At 41.7% G+C, this 17,252-nt stretch overlaps 1 protein-coding gene across 1 annotated transcript in view; it reads left to right on the forward strand.

Moving 5' to 3' along the window:
• LOC124802937 overlaps window positions 1-17,252 on the forward strand; it is a 581,822-nt gene that overhangs the window by 324,808 nt on the left and 239,762 nt on the right. The window contains exon 5 of the mRNA XM_047264022.1: window positions 2,526-2,585. Coding sequence (XP_047119978.1) covers window positions 2,526-2,585 — 60 coding nt within the window. The remainder of the gene's footprint in view (window positions 1-2,525; window positions 2,586-17,252) is intronic.

Here is a 17,252-nt window from a genome sequence, read left to right on the forward strand (position 1 = left end):
GGCAGAGGGTTTATCGAACCACCTTCTCAATAATTCGATCGTTTAAAGTTGGTGACCGAAATTTCGTGAGCAGATTCCGCAACGAAAAACGCTACCCCAAATCCTCCTCCATGTCTGTGACAGTCTCTCCCCATTTTTTTCTCCACAATACAAACCGTGCTGCTCTTCTTCGAACTTTTCGATAGTACTCCGATAATCTTATCTGTCAAGGATCCCAGACTGCGCAGCAGTACTCCAAAAATGGACGGAGAAGCGTAGTGTAGGCAGTCTCTTTGGTAGATCTGTTGCATCTTCTAAGTGTTCTGCCAATAAAACGCTGTCCTTGGTTTGCCTCCCCCACAACATTTTCTATGTGTTCTTTCCAATTTAAGTTGTTCCTAATTGTAATTCCTAGGTATTTAGTTGAATTTACGGCGTTTAGATTAGACTGATTTATCGTGTAACCGAAGTTTAACGGATTCCTTTTAGCACTCATGTGGATGACCTCACAGTTTTCGTTATTTAGGGTTAACTGCCAATTTTTGCACCATACAGATTTCCTAAATCGTTTTACTAGATGATAAACTACAGCGTCATCTGCAAACAATCTAAGACGGCTGCTCACATTGTCCCCTTAATCGCTTATATATATAAGGAACAATAACTTTACTTTGGGGAACGCCAGAAATCACATCTGTTTTACTCGATGATTTTCCATCAATTACTACGAACTGTGATATCTCCGACATCTCACGAATCCAGTCGCACAACTGAAACGATATTCCACAACCACGCAGTTTCACTACAAGCCGTTTGTGTGGTACAGTGTCAAAAGCCTTCTGGAAATCTAGAAATACGGAATCAATTTGAAATCCCTTGTCAGTGGCACTCAGCACTTCGCGTGTGTAAAGGGTTAGTTGTGTTTCACAAGAACGATGTTTTCTTAATCCACGCTGACTGTGTGCCAATAGACCGTTCTCTTCGAAGTAATTCATAATGTTCGATAACAATATATGTTCCAAAATCCTGTGTGAGTAGTGGCTATTCTGAGTGTTTAAATGTCGCTGTTAATACTCAGCGATAAACGAATATCGCACTAGACTAATTTGGGAGCGCTCTATCAAATGAGTACTTAAAATTCTATTTTAAAAATAATTTTATTTGTTACTGGAAACAAACCGACGCATTCTACTGATAATAGGCGTCGCATAAAAGACGCCATGAGCAGTATTTATTTGGACTGACTCCAGTTGCAGAAAGCAAAATCGAAATAGCAAATATCTGCTGAAACACCAGAGAAAATGCCCCTGACGACACTTATGAAGAGACATCCTGTATACGCTCTGTTTACTAGGGTTTGTAGTATACCACCTAATAATGGCCGCATGGTCTAAATTACAGTAGTGGACTTTATGAATACAGTACATCATTTTACCTTCAAAGGCAACCATGGTATCAAAAAATTATGTGTAATTGTTCGGTGATAGCATTTCACAGGTTCTACACGGTTCTGAAGCTGTTTTCACAAAAATAAATGTAACTGGGCTAACAAACTGAATAAGTCATAATTACATTATTACCCGATAACGAGCTACTGAGACCACGAGTACATTGAATCAAAATTCTCAGAGAGTATCCCTGAACTACCTCCTGAACTGTGTGAGTGGAGCTCGGTTTCACCATGTAACCAGCCACACATCTTCCTACAAACAGCCACACATCTTGCAGCATACAGCCATAAATCTGTCTACATACAGCCACACATCTTTCAGTATACCTACACCAGCAGCAGGTTTATATTTAATATCTGATCTCACATTCAGTATAAAAACAACATTTAAATTTTTAATCTTAAATTAGGTCTACCATTTTTCTATTATATGCATTGTTTCAGTTGTTGCACCACTCTAATCAATGACTTGAGAGAAAGAAAAAATGATTTTGCCGATTTATCCCAGCCTTATTATTCTGAATTACGTACATTATGTAGGCCAGCTTTACTGACATTTGCTGATTTTGGAACCAAACAACAGAATCAGGAACCATTTACCAAGCACCAGAGTTCAGGTAGAGGGAAGTAACAATCTAGAAACTGATCAGATGTTTCGGCGTCTCTTCTGATTCACATGAAATGCCACCAGACATTATTAATTATCGACATTCTCAATGTTTTTAGTTCATTTCATTTTTGGTAGAATAGGACTATAGCTGACAAATTATACCTAAATATAACATTTAGTGAGTTGTGAGAAGTGACCTCCACAGTTATATCTTGTGAAGATTTGTGCTGCACTGAAGCGCTAATTCAGGGCACTTCCATTATCGGATATCCTTCCAACAACCCAGCTTTGAGGTCACTACATTTCTCGTAGTTTCCAGACGATGGATCTGAATGCTCAGCTTTCAGTTTGTCAAAACTTTCGTTTAGTTACATATAATTCAGAGTGAAATGTTGATTAGATACTTATGATGAGCAATACTGCCCATCTACCTTGTTTCCGTATGCCAGTTCTGTATGTGAGCTAATGGAAATTGTTTTGTTACAGCATTTCGTGAAGCAGCGTTACGCATTCCACAACATCGTCGGAAGATACTATTGCGCAACGGTAAGTATACTACCGCCAATCGCGAGACGTGTTACTTGCTGTTACAACATAATGACCATCTGCATATATTCAGAAGTATCCAGAGTGTTTAACCAACCAGGAGACCTATCTCAATGCTTAATCGACTGTGACAGCATGTCTACTATACAAAGTTGACAGACTGGGAGGGTATTTGATATTATTTCAGTGATTACAAAGTCTACGCAAATTTACAAAGAGATTGGCAATATGAGCCCACTTAACAGTATCATGTTGCACCCCCTCTGCCTTGGATGCACTGACTCGCTGGGATGGTTATCATAAAGCCGTTGTATCATAAAGCCGTTGAGGCTAGATGACCTGCAACTGTTGTAAATGGTCATTCATGTCCTGGATACAGGTAAGAGGACAGGATTGACGTCCTAGCTGATCTCACACATATTCCATCGGGGATACAAGGTTGGGGGAGAGGTTTAAGGATATTGGCCATGATGATGATGATGATGTCTGGTTTGCTGGGCGCTCAACTGCACGGTCATCAGCGCCCGTACAAAGACCCAATTTTGACACCGTCCAATCTAGCCACTGTCACTAATGATGATGATGATGCTGGCCATGAGGTACCACCACATCACGCAAGCAGTTCATATAGCCACATGCCATGCGTGGATGAGCTTTGCCCTGTTGAAAAATGACACCACAACACTGTCGCATGAGAGGTAACACATGAGGATGCAGAATGCTCTGAGATGCTACCGTGTCGTCAGAGTTGCCTAAGTCACTACCAGCTGTCACCAGAAGTTATACTGGATGGCACCCACACCATGACGCCAAGAATAACATCCCTGTGCCTCTCCAAAACATTGGAAGAATGGGGCCTTTCCTCGCGTCACCGTCAAATTTGCCGACAATGGTCATCCGGGATAATGCAGAACAGTGATTCGTTGCTGAACACAGTGTAACGTAGCAGATTATTACGAGTTGTCATCTTGCATTGAAAGCGTGGCTTGTCGGGGAGTCGTGAGGAGAGCAGGTTCTGGTTCTCACGCTGGTACAGCTGACGCTGGCTACTGGGCCGAGCGAAACGTGTACTTGCTTAAAGCCGTCGGCACACGGACCGTGCTGTCGAACGTTAACGTTGAGCGTGCCAAGTTCAACGTGCTGCTGAACGCTCAGGAACGATGCGACTTGTGCATACGGTACGTGGGCCCCAACGTGGTATACGCGATCGCAAGGCACTCCAGTGGCAGCTGAGGAATGTTTCTAGTTCGTAAATCATACTGTTTACTCAACGGGCGCGCGTTAAATTCCCACGTTAGCTCTATTAAAACGCACATTTCCTCCATCGTCCACGAAAAGAAAGTACCATGTCCAATCAATAAGGACACAGGCTTATAAAAGTTCCATTACAAATAGTGCGGTACAAATTTGGAATACTTCCGCATAAAATAAACATTATTTCATCATTCCCACATTTTAGTAAAACCCCAAGGTCAGTCTTACTTGATCACCGTTCCCACCCAGTAGCAGAATCTTTGCAACATATGAATTACGAAGCGTTAAAGAAAAAGGAGCAAAATATCTTTACACAAGTAACGCAAGCTGTCCTGTAGATTAAGCCAATCGAACAGTCACCCCCGAAAAAAAGGTGAACTTATATTTACATAACATCAGATATTATAGTATATACTTATATTAAACTAATAAGAAAGTATCAGAACCTAATAAAAACGCAAATGTTATGAAAAAAAATTTAGAATTGGCAAGACGCGAACTACCGCCCCGCCCCATATCTCATTAACAGATAGGGACGCTAGTTATTACGCTACACCAACAATATTCCTCTGCTATCTAATCATAGCATGTTACCCGTTGCTGAAAACCTTAATCGTACATATGTTACTTAATCGAAATTTAATCATAACAAATTGTACCAAGAACAATGCGTTTTCGGTGGATCTTCAGTGTATCGCTGCCTTCAAGTAGCCTACTCTCATAATACGCAAGTTACAGTAATTCTTTTGCCACGAATATGATGTTTTTCATTATTTTATTGGAACGAATCACACAGTTAACAACGGGTTTTCCAGTGATTCTCAATTTGCTGGTGCTCGGAAACGGCCTACATACATATAGGCTTGAAATGAATGCCAATATGGCGCCTCACAACTCTGTACTGAAGGGAGACGGCGTGCGTGTGACGTAGGTGGTGTTGTGCCATTTCGTTAGTCAACGCTCAGGCACGCTCAGAATATCTGGCATGCCAGATATTTCTCTGCACGTTCGGAAAGACTCGCGAACATGCTATTCCACGATATGACGCCAGAAACTCGGCACGCTCAACGCTCAACGTTCGGATGCACGGCCCGTGTGCCGACGGCTTAACGCTGCGTACAATACGTTACACACATTCTCTATGAATATGAAGAAGTACTATTAAATATTAATCGATTCTTTTCCATATTTAGTATACCAAATGCTACGAATCAGACAACCATACTGTTATAAATTTCAAATCAATAACTTCAATACTTTCGGAGATATTAATTTTTACCTAAAACATATAATAACCGTGCTGGAATTGTGAAACTGAGTTAGGGGCTTAATATATCTATAATATAAACTGAAACTACAACCAAGAGGATAGGTCCATATAATCTAACTTTCTGGACTTTTCTTTAGTTTCATTACCATAGATTTCTGACGTAAGTAAAAGTACTATGGAAAATTATTATTTCATTGTGTTTTGGTTGTTTAAGTGTTCTGGAGAGACTGAGAGAGTGAATGGCAGTCATACGTAAAATGAGAATGTGATATTTTATTTAAAACTATGTGAATGTATTCGTGAGAAAGTTGTCGTGTAATAGGGGACTTTGTAACGTATATCCGAATGAGCTTGATTTTGTAAAAGGTAACCAGAAGAGGAGGCGAGTATTAAATTTATTAGTAATTTATTTTGTGAAAAGGAATTGTATTTTGTTTTGATTTAATTTTATTTAGTTTCGGAACTACGAGATTTCTAGTCTAAATTACTTGTGATAACCTGATTGGTTGACCGCGAGTGTAGAAGCGCTCGAGATGAACTGATTGGCTTCTTGACACACTAGCGAATTGGAATCCAAAATTTCCCGTGCGTTTGAGTAGGGCTTTGTGCCTCAAATCTACGAGTCGAGAGAGTCGCTCGGTAACCGTCTTCTGGTAAACTCCTATGTTAAACCGCGCTGATAAAATCTGTACCAAAATGAAGAAATTCGCGCCGGCCGCAGTGGCCGAGCGGATCTAGGCGCTACAGTCTGGAACAGCACGACCGCTTCGGTCGCAGGTTCGAATCCTGCCTCGGGCATGGATGTGTGTGATGTCCTTAGGTTAGTTAGGTTTAAGTAGTTCTAAGTTGTAGGGGACATGACCTCAGAAGTTAAGTCCCATAGTGCTCAGAGCCGTTTGAACCATTTGAAGAAATTCGCGCATTTTATCCTTTCTCAAGTCGTTGACAAAAAGCGACCACAGTATTCTGTATTTTTTGAAAGCTAGAGCTTTCTAAGTGATTTATTGTAGGAGATATTAGCGTGTGAACATTTCATGTCGACCATAAACTCCACGTGGCGTGTTTCGTGCGGATAAACAGACATTATGGCGTGCAGTTCTTTACAAGAAACCTGCTGAACGTGGTAACTCGCAAGTAGTCGTGGGTCAGCGACTGTTTAGGACGTTCAAAATATCGGGTCGGACTGGCTGCTTTCGGGTGTGAACTTGTAACAGAGACAGTCAGTAACAGTGCGTAATTGATGTTGGAATATTAAATAGGGACTTGATAGGCGTTTTCGGTGCTTTAAAGACAATACACCAACTTAAAGGAAATTTTAGACATTTTTTAAATGAGTCATGCAAGAATCCCAGACGCTCGATAGTTTAACTAACTTTCAGCTACTGCCCATGGACTGGAGTTATGTGGCCTTTGTGTGGTAGGTATTTACTCGAATTTTCGTCAACGCTGCTTTTGTCTGCTAGACCAGTATCTGCCATCACAGAGTGAAGGGGCAGACAACCTGAAGCCTATCCAGGTAGGTGGACTGATTGTTTAAAGGATACTGAGAGATCAACTCGCCCCGCCGCAACTGTGCCATTCATAATCAGTCCATCCTTCTTAGTCACGGCACTATTCGAAACGCAGACGTTAGTGTTCTGGTATTAATGGCAGCCTGCGCATGGGAAAGTTAGCTGCTGCTAAATTTCTTGCCAACGCTGCGGGGTAACACTGAATGTTGCAGAGAGTGCATTACTTGTTCGCCGATGGCAGGCGGAGATGTCAAGGGCTTACGGTGTGTTTGGTGCTCAAGGCGGCGATCCTCCCTTGCGGTTATGAGGCGCTGTGGACCGAAACCTTGATGACGGGTATGCCTGCCCTCATCTTACCACTAAGTCCAACATCGTGCCACTGTCACACCCGAATGCCTCAGACACCTAGGTGTTGCACGATTCGATCAGTTGTGAGCGCTCAATGTCATTCAATACGATCACGACGACACCCTTCGATCGGCGTTAGCACTCGTGGTGTCACTCGCCTTCATACATGGCAGTGGACGTTTGAAAATTCGTGACGCTAGCTCAATGGTCGTCAATTGATACAAATGTTATTCTCGGCTGACTCTTAATTCAATTACTGCCACGGGGGTGAGGAGAAAGAACACATCCTGGTGGTACCAGCATTAAGCGTATTTAGATGTTCGATTAATCTGAATGGTTTGCAATGTTCCAGCGATTCTATTCGAACTATATGCTGATGTACCGACAAGGACCATTTTCGCAGATAAACATGCAAGTACGTAATGAATGTTAGTTCGTCGCACTCACACATCATACATCCGCTGTAAGAACAATTTCATGCATTTACATTTTTGATGTCCCACAATATTGGTTGGCTAAATATTATGACGATACGTTGTATACAACTTCCACAGATATTGTTTATCATGTCGTCAAGACTACGTAATGGAGCCAAAATCGTGGATAAAATTGAAATGTAGTTTGCTTATTATCACTTTTCTTCTCACTAACTAAATATGAAATATGAATCGGGATTGGGGGTGATGATCCTATCCTTCTTTCCAGTATTAAAATGGTCGATATCGTGTTCTGAATAACGTGTGTCGTATAATGTCCAAATATCGACACGGCCCAGGCTATCAATTCGGTATTTAAATGTCTATTCTTCGCTCTCGAAATGTTCGATGTGATTGTCTTTCACACGCAGGGTTCAATTTAACGGTGTATGCACTGTTTTTAGTATTTTAGGTCCCCGTTAATTAATATCTGGTAGTTAATAAGCGAACTATTTTTATGCTGGCGCGTTGTTTGTATCAGTTACCCCCCGCAATCGTCCAAGAATAAGATTCTTTTAATGTTCCGCGCACACGCGTTTCACAATTTCATAAAATGCAGAATTACGTAAACTATATCTTTCCGTTGCGTACAACTTTCGTGGGTTCCACACCATAATATTTTCCCAAGAGTATTTTTACCAGCTAACACAAAGTTCTAATTATGTTGTCGGAATCATTTTCACTTCACCCGACAATAAACGTCTCTGATCACACTTCGTCACACGTAATGTATTTCAAACGTGCTTGAAGAGTCTTTAAATAATCTCCTTAACGAATTTCGCAGTCGCGTACTACTTTTTCATCGACTAGCCCGATCGCAATAACTGAAGGTAGAGAGCCCAATAATGTGTTACATGTTCTTTTATATGTATTAAAAAACAAACGCGCCCCTATATCTTTCTGTCCCGCTTGGTCTTTGCTATTTTGATTTTTATTACTTTTCATTATATTGCTTCTTAGTAATACTGTGCAGTTATTAAAGTTTCGTATTACTTTCCCCTTTTTAATTCTTCCCCGATTTTAATTAATATGATGCTGATTGACACGCCTGCCCGCAAAGTACCGTTATACGGTCGACCAAATGGAGACCCACGATGAGGCGTTTCAAATTCTCTCCGGTACTGACAACTCTGTCCCACACAACTATGCGGCTTATTCGTGTCCCTCAAGGTAATCACTCAACATCACTCGCTGTTCACGTTCCTTACACTAAGACAATGAGACAGCTACGTCCTTACGACGTTATTTAATGTATAGCCACCACTATTTATTGGGTAGCAACCAGTTTCGGCACTTCATTGCGCCATCTTCAGGCCACAGTTGATGCTGAAGGGGTTAAACCATCCATACATACGATGCATCAGTGGCCAAAATAACTGGTTTATGCAGACTACCTGTAACTGTTAAGTCGTCTCTCCAACCAACACCTGTCAACAGCATCAACTAAGGCCTGAAGATGGTGCGCTGAACCGCCGAAACTGGTGGCTACACGATAATTGACATCATAAGGCTGTAGGTCTTTCATTTTCTTACAGTAGCGAACGACCGTAGTCCCCCAGACTTCCAGCCACAACGATGAACACGCAAAAACTTTCCGTATACAGCGTGTTTCATGAGGAATGATCAGCATTCACGGATATGACAGGAACGATCATTCGAATCGGAAACATTTCGTAAACATGGACTCTAAAATGTATACCTTAAAGCTATGAGCACTTCTTCAGTAGTCGTTTCACAGTAGCGAAAGTGAAACATAGCTCTTAGGGTATGCATTTTAGTGCCTATGTCAAGCGGACAGACCCTTTTTTCCATTCTACCTCCTCTCTAAATACGCAAATCAAAGAGCTTGCATCAAAGGAGATTTATTTCACAGTATCGAAGATGAAGAAGTGCTCATAGCTCATAAAGCCCGACAGTCCATGTTCACTAGACATTTTTGCTTCGAATGAAGGTTCCAGTCATATCAAAATTGGTTCAAATGGCTCTAAGCACTATGGGACTTAACATCTGAGGTCATCAGTACCCTAGACTTAGAACTACTTAAACCTAACTAACCTAAGGACATCACACACATCCATGCCCGAGGCAGTATTCGAACCTCGACCGTAGTTGCAGCGCGGCTCCGGACTGAAGCGCCTAGAGCCGCTCGGCCACAGCGGCCGGCCCAGTCATATCGTTGAATATTAACCATTCCTACTGAAACGTCCTGTATACCCTAACAGGCCTGGTAACAACACTAATACACCCTGGTGGCTATTCTAAGCGTGCATGTAACAGGGAATTGCGACTCCAAACATTTACATATTCACTGATGGTTTGTATATTTACGAAGTTAGATTGACATCCGACCATGTCTCCTGTGTGCTTCACTTTTTTCGTCAACCTGTGTACTAAATGTGTGGAAATTAATATCTGGCATAAGACCATGCTAGGTGTCGTTGGATATCTCCTGACATTAGCAACCACAATACCTCGCTAACATGATCATCGATAATTTACACACAGCCATTTAGCTGTGAGGTACGAAGGACTGTTGATGAATTTAATCACTTAATTTATCACTCTATCTCTCTCTATCTCTATCTCTCTCTATATATCTCTCTATATCTCTCTCTATCTCTCTCTCTCTCTCATACACACACACACATATACATATACACACCTGTATGGCACAGGATAAAACAGACAGCCACGTTTAACGTGAACATTTTATTAGATGATGCCTAGTAAATTATCCTGACCAACTTACGGATGTAATGTGCAGAATAGCGTATTTTTTGAGCATACCAAGTTCAACTGTGCCATGAAACCCTACTATCCCCGTTTTGATGTATTACCTCTTCATTGGTTACTCGATCCTCGATCTACTTATCTAATATTCAGCATTCTCTGTATCACCACATCTCAAGAGCCTGTATTCCTCTTTCTTTTCCGTACAGGACTCTGAATTGTCCCCGTTTCACTTCCAGTCAAGGCTACATCCCAAATAAATACGTATAGCGAAGACTTCATAACAATTAAAATTATGAAGTTTGATGATTACTGGCTCCACAGCCTTCGTGATATTTTTAAATGAATCATTCCGCTTTAGGCTGTTAAAACATTATTTATTGCGATTGCAATTTTGATATTTGGTCATTTTCAAACTTTGTGGTATGTAAGATTATAATATAAAGCTGTGACACGCTGTGTTTTAAACTTAAGCGTTTATATCATTATTTCATCAGCTAAACTAACGTGTATGGTACATGGAACAGCAGATAAATTCATACCATCACATGCAGCTGCTGTTACACGGTTAGTCACAGCGTTATATTACTGAGTGAATTAAGCAACACCCACAATGTCTCAAAATGACCACGTGTCGAAATTGCAACTGCAGTAAATAATGTTTTAAAAGCCTAAAGCGGAATGATTTCTTTTAAAAACTTAAAATTACTTTATATTTTAAAATTATTTGTTTTTTAAAAGACCTTCATGCTATTGCCAATCAGCATTTCATATCTTCTCTACATCGCCCCCCGTCAAATGTTCAAATAGTAAAAATTCGCCTGTTGGTTTTAGTGTCTCATTTCCTAATCTAATTTCTTCCACATTGATTGATGTAATTTGACTACATTCCATTACCCTGTGTTCTACTTTCTTATGTTCATGTTATAATGTCTTTTCAAGGCCGTTTCTATTCCGCTCAACTGATTTTCCAAGTCCTTTGCCGTCTCTGACAAAATTACAATGTCACTCGCAAGCCTCGTAGTATTTATTTCTCCTCACTAAACTTGAATTCCACTAACAATATTTTTTCTTTTGTTTTTCCTTTACTGGCTGCTCAAAGTACAGGCTAAATAACATGTTGGATAGGCTACTACCCTGTCCTGTTCCATTCTCAACCACTGTCCTGTTTCACCAAGAATATTTAGGGCCAGTGTTCTCTGAGGCAAAAGAGATTTTTAAACTTGCCCATGTCGCACAGAATTCATTGAGGCCTGCGAATGTAACGAAATTTGTAAAATAATACGAGGTGCTATCCAAAATTGGGACTGGTGCTGCCATCTGCTGAAAACCTTACCTTTGGACTAGTGGTCAGCATCACCCTCGAAGCAGTTCCCATCCACACATACACACCGGTCCCAGTGCTTCTGCCAGTGGTAAACGTTTTCTGGAAGTCCTGTTCTTTGAGAGTGTTTCTCACCACCAGCGATGCTTCTTGAATCCTCTCTACAGTGTCGATGGCCTTTCAACCTGAGTTTCAGTTTTGGGAATAGCGCGAAGTCGCAAGGTGCCAAATCTGGTGAGTATGGTGGGTGGTGCGGTACAACCGCCATGTTGTTTTTTGCCGAAAAGGTCCTGGTGAACAAGGACGTGTGACAGGGCGCGTTGTCGTGATGCAGCAGCCACTTCCCTTGGCGCCAAAGTTCGGGCCGTCATCGTCGCACGTTTTCACGGAGACTTCGCGAAACGTCACAGTAGTATGCGGAATTCACCGTTTGGTTGGGTGGGTCGAATTCATTGTGCACAATTCCCTTGGTATCAAAGACACCGATCATCATGCTCTTCACCTGTCTCGCTTTTTTGGGTCTTGGAGAGCCTGGGCTCTTCCACTGGGACGACTGTTGCTTTGTGTCTAGGTCATAACCATAAATCCAGCTCTCGTCACCGGTGATAACCCGTGACTAGAAGGTTGGACCATCAGATGCAGTCTGACGAAGGTCCGTGCACACTCCAACACGCTGTGCCTTATGATCGGCAGTCAAGATCTTTGGCACAAATTTTGCGGCGACACGATGCATGCCCAATACATCAGTCAACATTCGTTGACATGTCCCATAACCAGTACCCACTTCAAGGACTTGAATGGTTCGACGTCGACCCTCACGAACCAATTGTTGAAGTTTAGCGACAATGTCTGGTGTTGAGCGGCTAATGGGCCTTCCAGTGTGAACATCAACTTCGACGTCTATACGGCCGGCCCTGAACTGAGCATGCCACTCAAACACATACGTGCAGATCATGCTCTGTCCCCCAAACACTTGTTGAATCATTGCAAGGGTCTCTGTAGCACGTTTCCCGAGATTCGCACAGAATTTGATACACATGCGCTGTTCTGTTCGCGGATCCATCGTAAAATCGCCACAAACCAAACACAGAGTGGGCATATTACAGAAATCACTGTGGACACGGAAAACGTCCTCCCAGCTAAATGCACTCCACACACTGACTCATCAGATATGCAGCTCTCGCCACCTAGTGGTTCAAAGATCTACTACACCTACTTTCCAGATGGCGGCAATAGTCCCAGAAATTTTGGATTCCACCTCGTACGTTCTCAGATTAAGTCACGTTTGATTTACAATATTTATTGGCACATTTAGTTTTGGTAGCATGTTACCCAACTATTATCTGTACATAAGTTGTTAGTTACATATTCAATTGAAGTGCAATAAGATATTTTTGTTGGGTGTCCTAATGTGTATTTGTTCGTAAGCGCTGTTACCCTCCTCCAAAAAAATTAAATCTATGTTATCGTGGACAAGTATGTGTGCTGTGCGTTTAAATAGTCCCAAAGATATCTTTAGTCACATGTTGTGACACTATATCCCTCTCCTAACAAAAACAACGCCATCTGTTTATACTTTGTGAAACAGACTTTTACATGCCAAAGAACCTTGAACTGCTTTAACTGTTAAGAATACATAATTTTTTCTACACTTATATCATGGCTCAGATTTTATCCGTTTTTGTCAACTTATTGACTTTTACTCAGATTATATTACAGATTTTTTTGTATGGGACAAATACGCAGTAATTCCTTTGGTATTATTATTAGATAAATAATACCGAAGCCTCTTCGCTATTAATGGAACAAGCGCTCAACATTAGCGATATTTTTGAACAAATTTACATTGTTGTTGTTGTGGTCTTCAGTCCTGAGACTGGTTTGATGCAGTTCTCCATGCTACTCTATCCTGTGCAAGGTTCTTCATCTCCCCGTACCCACTGCAGCCTACATCCTTCTGAATCTGCTTAGTGTATTCATCTCTTGGTCTCCCTCTACGATTTTTACCCTCCACGCTGCCCTCCAATACTACATTGGTGATCCCTCGATGTCTCAGAACATGTCCTACCAACCGATCCCTTCTTCTAGTCAAGTTGTGCCACAAACTCCTCTTCTCCCCAATTCTATTCAATACCTCCTCATTAGATATGTGATCTACACATCTAATCTTCAGTATTCTTCGGTAGCACCACATTTCGAAAGCTTCTATTCTCTTCTTGTCTAAACTATTTATGGTCCATGTTTCGCTTCCATACATGGCTACAAGTACTTTCAGAAACGACTTCCTGACACTTAAATCTATACTCGATGTTAACAAATTTTTCTTCTTCAGAAACGCTTTCCTTGCCATTGCCAGTCTACATTTTATATCTTCTCTACTTCGACCATCATCAGTTATTTTGCTCCCCAAATAGCAAAACGCCTTTACTACTTTAAGTGTCTCATTTCCTAATCTAATTCCCTCAGCATCACCCAACTTAATTCGACTACATTCCATTATCCTCGTTTTGCTTTTGTTGATGTTCATCTTATATCCTCCTTTCAAGACACTGTCCATTCCGTTTAACTGCTCTTCCAAGTCGTTTGCTGTCTCTGACAGAATTACAATGCCATCAGTGAACCTCAAGGTTTTTATTTCTTCTCCATGGATTTTAATACCTACTCCAAATTTTTCTTTTTTTTCACTGCTTGCTCAATATAGAGATTGAATAACATCAGGGAGAGGCTACAACCCTGTCTCCCTCCCTTCCCAACCACTTCTTCCCTTTCATATCCCTCGACTCTTATAACTGCTATCTGCTTTCTGTACAAATTGTAAATAGCCTTTCGCTCCCTGTATTTTACCCCTGCCACATTCAGAATTTGAAAGAATTTACATTGTTAAAGCTAGTTATTGACGACTTCTTCCATAAAAGATCTTAAATAATACCTAAATGACACTGAAGAAATTAGTAAGCACCTAATAATCACTTCATATAGCCTGTGCCGTGATGTGTATATGCCTGTACAAAAAAATCTGTATTCTTAGTGAATGTATTATCTTAGTAATCGAAAAATCATAGGCATGTAAACAACTGTACGAGAATGAGTGAACTCATGGTGCTGTTTTTGTTTGCGCGCCACGTAAGGATGTAATTTCCACAATATGTAAGTAAAGTTATTTTTGGAAGTATTTTGGAGGTATCTAAATATGTACCAATGTAATGGTGCACACTAATGTCAAGTTTAACATTTTTGGACAGGGGAAACAACATTTAGACACACAGTCTCACTGGCACACCCAGCAAAAAATCTTGTCACTCTTAACATAAAACTTTAATTAATCAGTAATGTAAAGGATTTAGCAAGGTACCTAGTGACTGATGCACGCTGCCAAGTGCACAGTGCTATAGATGTAGAAAAATGAACGTGGCTGAAACTGAGAACGTGTTATTTTCTAAAAGTAATTCTTTTTGTTCATAAGTGATTGCATAAGAGGAAAATTAATTTTCAACAAGATAACGCGTTTACCTACCTTGGATCTTTATTGTGGGAGAAACTGACGATCTAAAATATATCAGTTACTGGAAGATTCGAAACTTTGGTACCCGCATACTTCCACCTGTTACCACACCTAAATAAACTTGTGGCTTAATAAAGTTTTGGGTCCAGTGAAGCTTGTGGTAACTGTAGATGAGCGTTTCGCTTAACTGCATATGATTACAGTCGGTGGCCTCGCTGCCAACAGGCGGTACACGCGGAGCCGGCAACTGTGCTCTGCGACGGCAGGTAAACACTACGTTGACTGTGTCGGGCCTTCTGCGCTGAAGGTCGCGCAGAGGCGACACACTCAAGTAAACACAAGTGGAGCCAGCCTTTGTTGGCGGAAATAGTCCAAGGGCATCCGACATCAATAAGGCTGGCTGCTCAGAGGGAAGTGGGGAGAGGTGACAGATGGCGCAGAGTCTCGGGAGATCTGTAGCAACGGTCACAGAATAGCCCCGACACCTAGCGCCAAGGTAAACGATGCAAGTCTCAGCGTTGAAAATAAAAGGAGCAAACAGCTACTTTTTTCTGTTTTATTATTCATTCACGAAGTGTGTCGAGATCACATCCTCATATTTAAATGTATTAAAATACCTTTAAACTGAGGTGACAAAATTTGTGGATACCTCCTAACTTCATGTCGGACCATTTTTTGTCCGGCGTACTGCACAACTCGATGTGGCGTGGACTCAACAAGTCGTTAGCACCCTGCAGAAATATTGAGCCATGCTGCGTCTATAGACGTCCGTAATTGCGAAAGTGTTGGCGGTGAAGGATTTTGTGTGGGCGAACTGTATGGCTAAAATATTCGCTCGGATTGTCCAGAATGTTCTACAAACCAATCGTGAACAACTGTGCCCTGATGACATGGCGTATTATTATCAATAAACATTCCATCGCTGTTTGGGAACACGGCATTCATGAATGGCTGCAGATTGTCTCAAAGTAGACGAACATAACCATTTCTAGCCAGTTATCGGTTCGGTTGGATCAGAGGACCCAGTCTGTTCCATGTAAACACAGCGCATACCATTGTGGAGCACCTCCAGGTTGGACAGTGCCTTGTCGACAAATTCGGTCCATTGCTTTGTGGGGTCTCTGCCACACTCGAACCCTACCATCAGCTCTTACCAACTGAAATCACCTGACCAGACCACAGTCTTCCAGTCGACAAGGGCTCAACGATATGATCACCAGCCCAGAAGAGGCGCTGCAGGCGATGTTGTGCTGTTGGCAAAGGCACTGGGGTCTGTTGTCTGCTGCCATAGCCCATTAACGCCAAATTTCAGCGCACTGTCCTAACGGATATGTTCGTCGTACATCCCACATTGATATCTGCGGTTATTTCACGCAGTGTTACTTTTCTGTTAACATTGACAACGCTACGCAAAACACCGCTGCTCTCGGTCGTTAAGTGAAGGCCTTCGATCACTGCGTTGTCCATGGCGAGAGGTGATGTCTGAAATTTGGTATTCTCGGCGCACTCTTGATACTGTGGATCTCGAAATATTGAATTCTCCAACGATTTCCGAAATGGAGTGTCCCATGCTTCTAATTGCAACTGCCATTTCGCGTTGAAAGTCTGTTAATTCCCGTTGTACACTCATAATCGTGTCGAAAATCTTTTCACATGAGATCACCAGAGTGCAAATGACAGCTCTGCAAGCCACTGTCCTTTTATAACTTACGTACACGATACTATTGCCATTTATATGTACATATCGCTGTCCTGTGACTTTTTTCTCCTCACTTTATGTTTTGCTTAAAATATCTCTCACTTTATCGTTTCTTGCAGCCCATCCTACCCTCCATTCACCCCAACGATTTCTCCAAAACCATTTCACGAACTTCTCTTCCTGATGTAACCGGTCTTACTTTACCATCTGCCCTTCAAAACTCTAGGCATAATTTTACAAGGAAAATCATCCGAACATTCCGCTTCAGATACCATTATCTGGCAATCGAGGAGCGTCCTGCCCACCGAATTAAATCCCTAAAAACCTGGAGCCCCCACCTACCAACGATCCAAAAGAAAGCCCACAACAGACACAAGGTACTAAGGGGCCAAACATGAGGATTAAACCCCACGGCCATCATCCATACATACAATCCATTCCATCCTTACTTATGGCAGAGTAACAAGGACTTCCGCTCCTCCCAATACTAATCGCTCTCTGCAAATTTTGGAATGACATGTACTCGACGTAGCTTCCCATATCCAACTACGTT

Source organism: Schistocerca piceifrons, chromosome 6 (assembly GCF_021461385.2).
Source record: "Schistocerca piceifrons isolate TAMUIC-IGC-003096 chromosome 6, iqSchPice1.1, whole genome shotgun sequence".
Lineage (NCBI taxonomy): Eukaryota > Metazoa > Arthropoda > Insecta > Orthoptera > Acrididae > Schistocerca > Schistocerca piceifrons.